This window comes from Leptidea sinapis, chromosome 1 (assembly GCF_905404315.1).
Source record: "Leptidea sinapis chromosome 1, ilLepSina1.1, whole genome shotgun sequence".
Classification (NCBI taxonomy): Eukaryota; Metazoa; Arthropoda; class Insecta; order Lepidoptera; family Pieridae; genus Leptidea; species Leptidea sinapis.
In genome coordinates, this window is record NC_066265.1 from 26,299,096 (window position 1) to 26,311,283 (window position 12,188).

Genomic DNA, 12,188 nt, shown 5'->3' on the forward strand with positions numbered 1-12,188 from the left:
ATTGGATCACCCAGGATTGAATTGTGCTTATTAAGTTGGCACCACTCTGTTAGGGTCCTGGTTTGTATACTTAAGCTTTCCTGCTTAACATTACTGCCACACAAGCAGTCTTTTTATTATAGGCTTGGATTGGGTTAAACCCGGAGTGCTTGTCTAGATTTTAAACATAGGCTGTTTAAGGGCAACCAATTACTGATCTTATAAATCTGTTTTTTGAAAATAAGTAACATAGTATAATAAAAATTACAATAATAATTTTATATAATGATATTACACATAATATAAACAGCAACTGAAATATTATTATTGCAAAAAAATTTTGTCTACTGTAGTTATTATTACCTTTTCTTAATATTGTCCAATTTCTATAGGCTCAGGGGGCCCTTTTATCCACAGGTCCTGGGCTGCTGTCCTCATAAGATCCTCATCTCCAGTCACCAGAGGAATTTCTGTATGTTCAGTTTGTTGTGGCAGTACCTACTACCAAATCTATTTCTGACACAAAATAGTGAAACTGTTTTACCTGCTGTTGTGAGTGTTGGTGCAAAAAACTACAGGCATGTGAGAAAATTGATCTTTAAGTCACTTATGAGCAGATGTTGCCCCTTATAATTGTTACGTATGTTAAATGGAAGGTCATCTGGTTGATTTGTCAGCAACTGACGCTGACGGGCATGTATTGGTATAAGAGCCACTAAGTGATCGGACAGCCTGGGACTAAAATTTGATTATTTTCTAGCAATAACAATCACAGAACAATATTGTATATTTTATTAAAAAGAGCGCAAAAAAGGAATGCTGGGAGAGTTTCTTGCGCCACTTCTTGTCTCTCGGAGCGCCATTTCTTTCCGACGCGGTAGTAGTATTAGAAATGACATCAAAAAGAATTCTAAAGGAATAAATTTTGAGAAAATAAATGCCATTATGCCTGTTAGTAAAGTTGTGTGTTTTTTAACACTTCTGAAAGGCCGGCAATGCTTGTGTGATTCCTCTCAGGAGAATGTGTGCGGCAATGATCACTTAAACGCTTTCAAGCAAGTTGAAATTCTTAAAACATGCACAATGTTATTCACAAAGTACACTAAACCTAAAAAGAGGGAACCTTGCAGTAGTATACCTATTCTTCCAGGTAGCACCATTCAAAACATACAAAACCTTCTCCGAAACACACTGGATCTTATGGTATATGTATTATTGAACGTAGGTAGTGTTTAAATTCTTTTCGTCTATTATTTCGATCGGTTTAGTAGTTTTCGCAGTATAACCGAAGGAAAAAACGAGCTGTCCATTTCTTAGTACAGATTGAAAAAAAAAATTACAAAATATATCAATCATTTGAAAGAAAAAAATACAATAGCTCCAGTTTTTCTGCAGTAGGTAATTCGCGAAACCTCCCTCTGATACTATCGTAAAGTTGGTTGGTTGTCCAGACTGTACCTACAGATCAGTGTAGTATTCTCTCCATCTTTCCGCCATTTCAATATCATTTATAAGGTTGACAACATGTTTGTTTTCAATTATCCATGAGTTTGAGTTTTTATTTGCCTCTCTTTCTTACACAGGTATACATTTTGATGTTTTCCAGCAGTCTACTTCTATTCAGGTAAATAGTAATTCTTATCCCGTTTCCGCAGCTTTTGGATCTTTCATCTGTGGTCCAAATCTTAGATAATTTGTACGTCTAGATAGAGTATCTTGCTATTAGACAACCGATAAAAACAGGCCAGGAATATTAGTTTAGTATGCGTGACATGGTACGTCTCACACGCGATTTGTATGACACTCAAAATATAGGCTAGTTCTAAATTAATTTTTTGACGTTTTCACAGCTCTCATAGTCTATCTAGACATATATGATCTAAGGTCGAAATACTCAGCTGGATTTGCAAATGTCGATAAAGTTTTAAGCTCTTGCTCGATGGTGATCCAAATCTCGTCTTATGTACGTACTTTGCACAGGATGCCGACTAGATTATGGGCACCACAACGGCGCCTATTTCCGCCGTAAAGCAGAAATTGTTAAGCATTAATGTGCGTTGGTTAAAGATAAAAATAATCTATCTGGTTTCCTCGCATCTCTATGCGTTTCTCCAACATTTGTGATTTTTAAGAAAGTGTTAGTTATTGACCGTTGCCCGAGGGATGCTGCTGATGCTTTGATGTTGCTTTTTATCTAAACCATTAAGGATATTTGCCACTTGTTTCACCCTCAGGGATCTGAACTCACACTGTTTCTTTTCATAAGTTTACTTGCTTTTCGTCATCGTTTTTAATATTGTGTGGACCTGGCATGAAAAGTGCCATCTTCGATACTTCCCTACTTACTTACTTTATGATCGCCTGCGGCCCGTAAAATTACGGTTTTTCGGGAACTCATCAAAGGTAATCGCCTGTTGGTTTCATTGACCACATGATCGCCTTTCATTCAGTTGAATTATTGGGCCTAATGCCTTATTACCCGCACCTTCCTTACGGTTCAAATTTTTCTGTCGATTGTTTATTATACTCACTTTGCACAATCTCAATGACGCCACCCTAGTTATATGAACTGTGCTTTTTTTATATTAGACAAACGATTGTACGGGATGGCGTTAAGTGATCACCGCCGCTCATATTCTCTTGCAACACCACTGGAGCGTTGCCGGCCTTTAAGGTAGGTGCACGCCCATCTGCAAGATCTTGAGAGATATTATGGATCACTTTAAGTTGTTAAGGCCTTTAACGTCTTGTTCGCCTTGACGCCCGCATCTTCCTTACGGGTCAAATTTTTCCTATCCATCTCTATTTTATACCCGCTTAGTCATATCGTGCAGTCACAAAAATACATCAGTCGGTTCAATAAATGTAATAATACTTTACCTGAATTTATACTAATTGAAAAAAAAACCAGACGATCCACTTCCTTCTCAGAGGCGGAAAACATAATAAAAAATAAAACTACGTACGCATACATATATAAAATATTTATTGAAGCTCAAATAATAAAATTAAATGTTTCTATGCGTTCATTGCTCTATCAGCAACTGTTAAAAACTAAATAAATAAGTTCATTAAGAAATAAAATACACTTTATCATAAATTACGTGTAAAATATAATTCCAAGTACGTCATATTTATAAACCTACCAAAAATAACTTTCATACGCTATAAAGGAAAGTACATAATTAAAATTGTTAAACTAAAGCAAAAAGATAAGTCATTTAGGTCTTAAAAATAATTCAAGTAATAATATTGCTTACAAAATATGGTGCATTATTTTTAATGGCCGAACAGAAGTATTTTTCCTCATATACTTTGGTTTTACTAAACATAATGTTATTGTTAGTACATTATGGAAAACATTCCGAAAGCTGTATACAAAGCATCATTCAAAGTTGGTATTAATTCGTTTTGGTGAAGTTGCGAAAACGTTAAAAAAGCACCAAATTGGATTGACCACTTCATCTAGTAGGTCAAGTGTGTATATACCAATCCAAACACGTCTGTTAGATATATTATTATATATATACAAGATCATCAAAATTGTAACAATATCAAATCAAAGTTTAAGATTTTTGAATTTTTGACTAGTATTTATAAATATTCCTTACAAACGATTCGACGATAAATTTTTTACCTAAGTAGATGCAACATTTTTATTGTTGTGGTAATTATTATTCTTAATAAATTGATAGATTAAATTATATACAATTAATATTAAACAAATGATTGCTGCATGATAATGCGATGGTAAATTATAAATGGTGCTGAATACTCTTGATTTTCTCTTACTGACACTGCTTGATTTGAACTTTTCTGGGATATCTGTACTGAGTGTTGATTTATCTGTTCTTTTACATGACTCCAAGCTATTTTGCGTTTTACAAATAATTTTTTCATTCTTTTGTCCATTAGTAATTACTTCATATTTTTCATTTATTTGATGTTTAATCTGATCTTCTAAGTTAGCAGAAGAGGGTGCGTCTTTGTCTACAGAACATCTTGTTAAGGTTTCTTGCAAATAAGTGTCGATCTTAAGCAATTGCTCAGATATTTTGTTGTTGACAAGAGGACTGTGCTCCCGTTTCATTGACTGTACATTCTCAAACATCACTAAATCATTTTCAGGTGTTGGTACGTGTTCTTTGTGTACAGAATTTACAATTTTGTAACTTGTAAGATCTACAAAATCGTCCTTGATATATTTAACAGGAGTTATTGGTCTGTTAAAAGGCATGGGTGATAATCTTACAAAGGAATCGATTTCTGGAGCAACAGGTGTAAATTTAACTTTTATTACGTCTTCATTTGTCACTCTTTCTGTTTTAAATAAATCGTCGACGAAAGCTGTATTTCCATTTGTGTCGTCGTAACTTTTAGATTTATTTGGTGAATCTAAAATATCGTATTTTGTACTGCTTTGCATGTGATCGACAGTTACTTTGCTCAACAATTTCCCTTCTTCATTTCTGATATCAGAAAACAGCCCTCCCTCAAAGTGGAGGGGAGTTTCTAATTTTCGAGTTCTTTGTGGAGTATTGCTCGGAGTATTGGGTACAGGGGATGGAGATAAAGAGACCGGTCGAAATGTCGTCGTGGAATAAACAGTGTCAGAATTGTATATTATTTTTGGCGGGCTCCTAACGGGCGTGAACTTTACAGAACGGTCTTCCTCCTTTGGCGAAGAAGCTCTGTCCTTCAAGATTCTTTTTACAGACCTGTGATTGAAAATTATTGTTATTTAAATATTTTTAAATAAATAAATAGATTGTATGGGCGATGGTCATATTGCTCTACAAATTTGATAGCGGACAAATCCTTTCAAAACTAATTTTATTTTTACTCGTAGAATTCGACGTCCAAAATGACCTTATGAAATCCCGAAAGTAGAGATGACTTACCAGATACATAATAAAAATATCATAGAATGAACCTTCAACTATATTTATTAAATTTTTGTATGCTCACTTTCTGTTACAGTTTACACCATCGCCCAAACAAAATAGTGTTCCTTCACAGTGTTTATATTGTTATCTACTGTAATATCTAATAGGTAGCTCTATCAATATTTTATATAAAAACATTTCTAGATATACAACCAATAAATAAATACATATAATAGCCAAAACACCTTGAACTTCAATGGTTTATCAAAATCAAACTCTGTAAAAAGCATTCCAGAAGCAAGGGTACGTACTACCAATTCAACTAAAACTACTTCTACGAAAAATCTCATGACAACCCTCTGAAACGTTTGAAGGTTTTTATTATATACAAATTACAATTAATGTTAATCTTCCACAAAATGTTCTTAATATCACGGAACACACACATGACATTTCGTTAATGAGGAATACATAACACAGAATGGCAACGTATGACGAGCTGTGTAAAATGAATATATCAACTCATGAAATGAGGCACTGCTTATTGTAAATAGTATTGGGATTTTGGACGATCCGATCGCAAACGATCACTTTCACTTATTTCACGTGCTGTAATAAACTATACATTAATATGTGATGAAATGTTGTTGTCAACATTTGCAGAGCAGTCAATAATAGGAATGGGACAATTAAATTGCTGTTTTGACTATTTTATGTCACAGTTTAGTCAATTTCGATGGTATTTTATAAGAGCTCTCATCATACGCACCGTGCAGTTGAAGCACTGACTGTGGTAGTTATTGTTGAGCGCCTCGACCCACCTGTCGCCTGCCTCCACGGGAAAACCGCAGGCGAAACATTTTGTCGTAAATAACTCGTTCCAGTCTATAACATCCATGTAATTGTTAAAATCAATTAAATTATTGAAACATAAAGTAGAATCACATAAAACTGTACTGTACGTTTTAATTATATAAAAGGGGGCAAAGGATCAAGTGCAAGCAAATCTAATGAAAAGTAAACAAACCAGCCCAAGGATAGACGGGAGTATTCCCTAAGATTTGAGATCGTATTGTTTTGCGAAAACTTCTGCCGATAATCCATTCCATACACTTTGTGTGGCAGTGGCTTTTCGAGGCAAAAAGTTTTGGTACAGCATCAACGTGATGCTGATGGCATTTCGTAATTTTACGTAATGTTCGGTGGTGAATTTCGGCTGCTGGTAACATATGCGAGATGATGAAGAGTAAAATGCTCATCAATAATAAGATGACCTACAAGAAGATCAAAGATAATTCATTGATTTAATTGATATAATTACTTATACTTTACATCTGTTTGGTATATATTAAGAAATTATATAGGTATTTACATAAAACGCGCTAGGTATTTACTAACAGCTGACTTGTGAAAATCTATATAATAGCATTTTTTATAAATTTTAATGTTCATTTGTTTATTTAAAATATTTTTGAATAAGTTAGACAACTTGATATTCTATATGCAATAACTTACCGGCTTCGCAGTAAGGTAAGCCATCTTCTAAGAAGAATGGATTGTTTCCAAAAAGCTTGCCGCAGTACACGCAGCTGAAACACTCTGGATGGAAGTGTTTTCCAATAGCGTTGAGGCAATCCTTGATAAAAGCAAAGAATATTTTAAGGAACGATAATCACCAGGGTCAAGAACTTGAAATCAATACTGGTTATAATAATGATAGGTATACTTACACCCTTAATTTTAGCGTGGCATTTGTCACAGGATGGCGCTATATACTGCTCGAAGCAGTACTCACAATATAGCTGTCCATTCTCCTCGACGAATCCAATGTCTTGTAATGGGCGACGACATGTAGCATTTACGCAGACAAAGTGCTCCGGACACCAGATTCGTCCAAGAGCAGTAATAAATGGACCCCTAAGTAGAATAAAATGTTATTACTATAAATTGAATAAAAGGTTTAAATTTTTCTAATTTGCTTATGGTATTTAATTAAACCAAAATCTCAAGCAGTAATTATTTATATGCAAAATTATTATTATTATTACGTCTTATCATGCCAACAAATCATGCCATGCATTTACTTTTCTTTTCTGGTGGATAACCTGTTCATGTGATGTGTAAGAATTTATGTGTACTGATTAGTATTAATCATCTTTTACCTGGTAATAGCTTTGTCACATATGTGACAAACTGGATAGTGTCCGTCAGTAACATCTACTGAAGTCATAGTACTCAATGGTCTTGCGATTATGTGTGAGTCTCTTTTGCCATCATCTTTTCTCAAATTTTTTTTCTCTCTCCTTTTAACGATTGTTTCATCCGATTTATTTTCGATTTCATTATTTTCACTCCCTTTGTCGACATGGGGAGCATTACCTTTTGCTTCATTGACATGAGTGAAATTGTTATGGTTATCATTGTTAATTACTTTGTTAACCGGTTTATAGGTGTACAATGAATTATCATGTATATTATTTGGCAAACTCTTAAAATCTTCATCACTATCAGAGTTTTTGGGCAATTTTCTACCGTTTAAAGTATGGTAAGGTTTGTTAACATTTATATGACTAGAATTAGTATTTGGTTGATGTTTTCTTTCGTGTAAGTCATCTGAAAATTTGTGATTTAATGTTCTATTTTCCAAAGAAGAGTTGAAATCATTAAAGTTATCTTTTTTTTCGAAAAATTTCTTTTTGTTTTGTGTGTTTGAATATGTATTGTATTTTATATCATCATTGCAGATATTATTGGATGATGTATTTATTTCTTCTTTATAGGATTTTGGGGAGCCCATTTTATATTTCACTTCATAATTAGGACTATTTATATCAATAGCCCCTCTGTATCCATTCTCTTCTTCGCGATTTAAGTAGCCATTACCATTAAATACTTTTTCGGCATTATGTTTTGAATTTGGTGTCATGTTTCCATTTGTTAAATTTGTGTTAACAATAAAAGTTGGGACTGGCGTTGTTGGGAGTGGCGGTGGAAGAGGAGCATAATCCTGACTGTTTGATGCTTTACCGGCCTGAGCCGCTAAGGTCTGTGATATCAATAAAGACGAATTAGGAATGCTGTCAGCATATTTTGACTCTTTATCGACCAGTTTAATAGGACTTCGTTTAATTGTATTCTCTCGACTACATTCAATAGGAGGTGTATCGGCATTTAATGGATGTTTTGTTACAACAGTATCTTGAATTCGGTCAGCCATCGATTGAATATGTTCTGCTGGTTTTATCTTTCTTTGTATTCCAATTTCATAACCATTTAGTGCCATTTTCGCCATTTTTCTAATAAGTCGCTCCTCGGCTGGACTTTTATATTCCATTCTGTGGGGGCTTGGAATGTGTGCCTCATTTGCTGTTTAAAAATAAAACATTTAAATAACATCACACAAAGAAAGCATGTACAAATAAAAGTAAATTAATATTAAATATTAATAGCTAAATTCAAACATCTAAAACTACACACAACTAACATAGCACTTGTAAAACTTTTATCGACAAACGACAGTTCAAATTATGGTTAATCATGCGGATTTCAGCACACAGTTCACAGCCTCAATCTAATCACCTAATATTCCCGTTGCACGATCCACAAAGGGGAACCCGTGAGCCAGGCAGCACAGCTTTATTCAAAACTCCCCTCCCTCTTTTTGGGGCCGATGATACACCAAAAGCTTTGCCTCGAGCGGCAGCTCCTACACTGGAACCTGTTGACGGGGTAGGATCACACACTGGACCAAGGTTAGCACCAGAAACAGAAGGACTCGGTTGACATAACTGAGTTTGTCTAGTGGTATCCATATTTGCGTTAGTAATATTAGAAGAAAAACTTTGATATGGATTTGTAAAAGTCATGGTTGAAGAAGGGAAACTTTGTTTTAAGTTGATAGCAAATGGATGATCAGAAGTGGCCACAAGAGGTTGATGCAAACCAGAAGGCGTAGTGGAACCCATTTTAATTTCAACCGTCTTAGCGGATTGAGTGCGCTCATATTCTTCATAAGATTTTCTTGTTGTTTGAACAGTAGTGTTACCATATTCTGAGACATTTTGTAACTCCAAGTCTTTTTTTTCATAATTTTGATTCACTGATGTATCTTCCTTTATTGACAAATCCTTTATATTGTACATCTCTAATTGATGTTCTCTATTGGAACAGTGATCTTCTCTTACAGTAGAATTAATTAAATAGTTGTGCTGTTTTTCACCGCTTGTATTCTGATCCTTTTGCAATGTTGATGGAATTTGATGTAAGAAAGATTGCTTTTGCTCAAAGTGTGCTGGGAGTACTGAGTTCTTCATTCTAGGTGCTTGAGCCTTAAATGACGTTCCGTGTGCCGGTGAACGTGTTCGTAGCTTTGGTGTTGGGGAACGGCTGCTTTCTCTGCCCGACATTTGAAAGGTATATGTTTCTGGTGCATGGTGTTCTGTAGTTACTAAGTTCATTTGATAGTGTGGTATAATAGGCGCAGGTTTATTTATAGCACTCGGAGTAGATGTTCGACTGAGATCTGGGGATTCTCTCAATGTAAACTTTTCATCTGAAACAGGTTGAAAAGTCGTAGAATTGGAAGGTGTAGTATTTTTTAATGATTTAAGTGGATTTTGTTTATGTGTTTCTTGTGAAGGAGCTACGATAGGAGTGGAATATTTACTTAAAACTTTGTGATCCATCGTAGGCAATGTGGGCACATCTACATATTCAGGTGTAACACCTCTTTCTAAATGAAGAGTTATGTTACCTTTAGTGTCAGATACAGTGCTAGCATCCACTTGGGAGACATTTTCTCTCCTATCCAATTGTTCAAAGTAAGATTTTGCTGATTTAACAGATGATACTCCTTGTGTTGAAGCGAAAGATTTAATTATTGTGTCCGTGCTATTTTCTGCCAATGTTTTTACACTGCTTTGAGTAAAATTATCATGTATTACGTTGGAATCATTTTGTTTTATTTTTGGTTCAGCCGCCTTGTTTGTTTTATTTTGAGTATTTGTACTTTGTAAATTTTTATGATCATTCTTAATTAAACTGGATATGTGTTGAGTCGAATCAGGATGAGTTTCTAAAAACAATGGAGCGGACTGTTGTTCTATAGAGGTGGGTTTATTTTCAAGTGGTTCAAATATTTTACTTGCAAAAAGATTAAAGGGTCGATCAGGTGCGATTGTGACAGCATCTTTTAAGGAATTTGTGGTATTAGAGGACTTCACATTAACACTCGTAAGAGATTTTTGAGCAACTGGTATAAAAGCACTATTCATAGTCGTTGCAACATCGTTACATTGCAATTCTTCTTTATATTGAACGTTTTCCGGTGGTATATATGAATCTGTCTCAAAAGGCAAAATATTTTTTGGGTTTCTTAGTTCATTTTCTTCATTTGATTTGATAGTAGTAGAATGAGAATAGAGTTCAGAAGGGTTACAAATTGCAAGGTCTTTATTTGAAGAATTATTATAAATATGTGAACTTGTTAGTTGTGTTTCACTTTGTATTGATGCATTGTTAGTTTGTAATTCTGTTGTTAATGAATTAATAAGGTTTGGTTGTATAATTTGTGAAAATATTTGATTGGAGTCAATACCTTTGTTTGAATCTGGAATGATATCTTGATTTCTGGTATCTTGTTGTTGATTTTCTCTTGAAAATGAGGTGATAAGTGTTTTTTCACCGGTGTTTGTATGAAGCTCACTAGTTTTTTGAGTGTTTTGGTAGTGTGTTTGATGGTATATTGAGGAATTATAGTCACTTTCTTCACTATTTATTAAACTCGAACTATTTCTTTTGTTTTCATATGAACGATCTTGCTTTGCAATGGTCGTGGAATCATTATCTATGGCTGAAAAACATGTTTTTGTTTCTTGCATTAATTTTGTCTCTGAACTTGCATTATCCACAGAACAATTCAATGAAAGTAAACCAGGTGCCCGAGACTGATGAATCATATGACTGTTTCCTGTGGATGATAACGCTTCCGAAAATGATTGTACTGTGGAACTGGAACTGACTTCTTGCATGGTTTGCGCCTGATGGTTTTTTACAGTCGATTTTGAAATAGATGAAGCTGTTGTAGCACTTGTCATTGATGTAGATGCGAATGATACAGTAGAAGAAAATGCACTCTCTTGTGATGATAATGATGACATAAATTGATCACCTGATTCAGTTTGACCTTTGAGATCATTAGATTCGCTAGCTTTTTTAATCACTGATTCAGATGACAACATTGTCGACTCGCCAGTCGTTTTGGTCATTGTATTCTCAGAAGAGCTCGGCAATGGCGTTTCGTCTTCTGGGGGATTTGGTGGGGGCCAAACAATGCTTTTAACATTCTTGTCTGTTAGTGAATTATCGAAAGCAAACGTGATTAATGGAGGGAGGGAAAAATAATAAAAGTAGACATTAGTCAATTTCAACTATCAATGAGGTTTGAGTATATTGAAACATTCAAACCTTGATCAAAAGCGTCGTGTATGTTAATTATAAAATTATTTTTATGGCTCTGTAAAATGTTGATATTATTTGAGTGCTGTAGCTGACAGTGGCTGCCCGCGTAGCGCTTGAACATGATATGTAAGTATGTACATACAATTAATATATTTACATTCGGCGATTAAGCTGTTTGAAGCTGTGCTGCATCTATGATTAACATAATCCTATTCAAATATTACCTTTTTTAAAAATGGTTACGGGTGCCTCTGTCAAAAATAAATTGAATTTTTATTTTATATTTATATATTGATTATACATATTATCCAATATTGCTCCAGTTATTGTATCCTATTGTTAATAGAATAATAGTTAAAAGCATAATAAAAGACCTAGGTATATTTGGTAAGTAGCAATAAAAAATATATTTGTATAATTATAATAGTAAAGTTAATAAAAAATAAATTTTAATTTCCTTGTCTGGTTTAAACAGAAACATTGTTTCAATAAAAAAAAATAACATTACATACTTAATGTTCTTATTTACGTTAGGATATATGCTCTATGTATGTATAAATTTAACTATATATTATTTAAAAAAAAAAGCATGATAACCCTATGCCATAAAATATAAATAAGTACCTGAAAATGTATTTTTACAAGTCTGGACATTAATATCTACAAATACAATAGTTTCAATTTTAATTTTGTTTTAATTCAAATTTAGAACGCTTTTATGTTACAAATAGTGATAATTTTCTACTATTTCGCACAGGAAATTGTAATACGGTAATTGTTTGTAAGAAGCAGATGGTTATTTCAACCGCATGTTTCTATACCGTTTTATGGAGACTCTGTTGGGTATCACTAAAGAATACCGCT

The 12,188-nt window shown here is 34.0% G+C and overlaps 1 protein-coding gene across 7 annotated transcripts in view; it reads right to left on the reverse strand.

The window, feature by feature from the left end:
• Positions 1-2,948: 2,948 nt before the first annotated feature.
• The window catches only part of LOC126969250 (PDZ and LIM domain protein Zasp), a 59,446-nt gene continuing 50,206 nt past the window's right edge, over positions 2,949-12,188 (reverse strand). For 3 of the 7 annotated variants that reach the window (XM_050814624.1, XM_050814632.1, XM_050814642.1), the window contains exons 11-15: positions 7,028-8,231; positions 6,596-6,782; positions 6,381-6,501; positions 5,635-5,750; positions 2,949-4,697 (exon numbers count right to left, since the gene is read on the reverse strand). In XM_050814624.1, coding sequence (XP_050670581.1) covers positions 4,620-4,697; positions 5,635-5,750; positions 6,381-6,501; positions 6,596-6,782; positions 7,028-8,231 — 1,706 coding nt within the window. In that variant the 3' untranslated portion in view covers positions 2,949-4,619. Of the gene's footprint in view, positions 4,698-5,634; positions 5,751-6,380; positions 6,502-6,595; positions 6,783-7,027; positions 8,232-8,444; positions 8,584-10,461; positions 10,717-11,034; positions 11,215-11,548; positions 11,576-12,188 lie in introns of all 7 variants that reach the window. The other 4 variants (XM_050814651.1, XM_050814658.1, XM_050814667.1 and 1 more) reach the window with 4 other exon arrangements.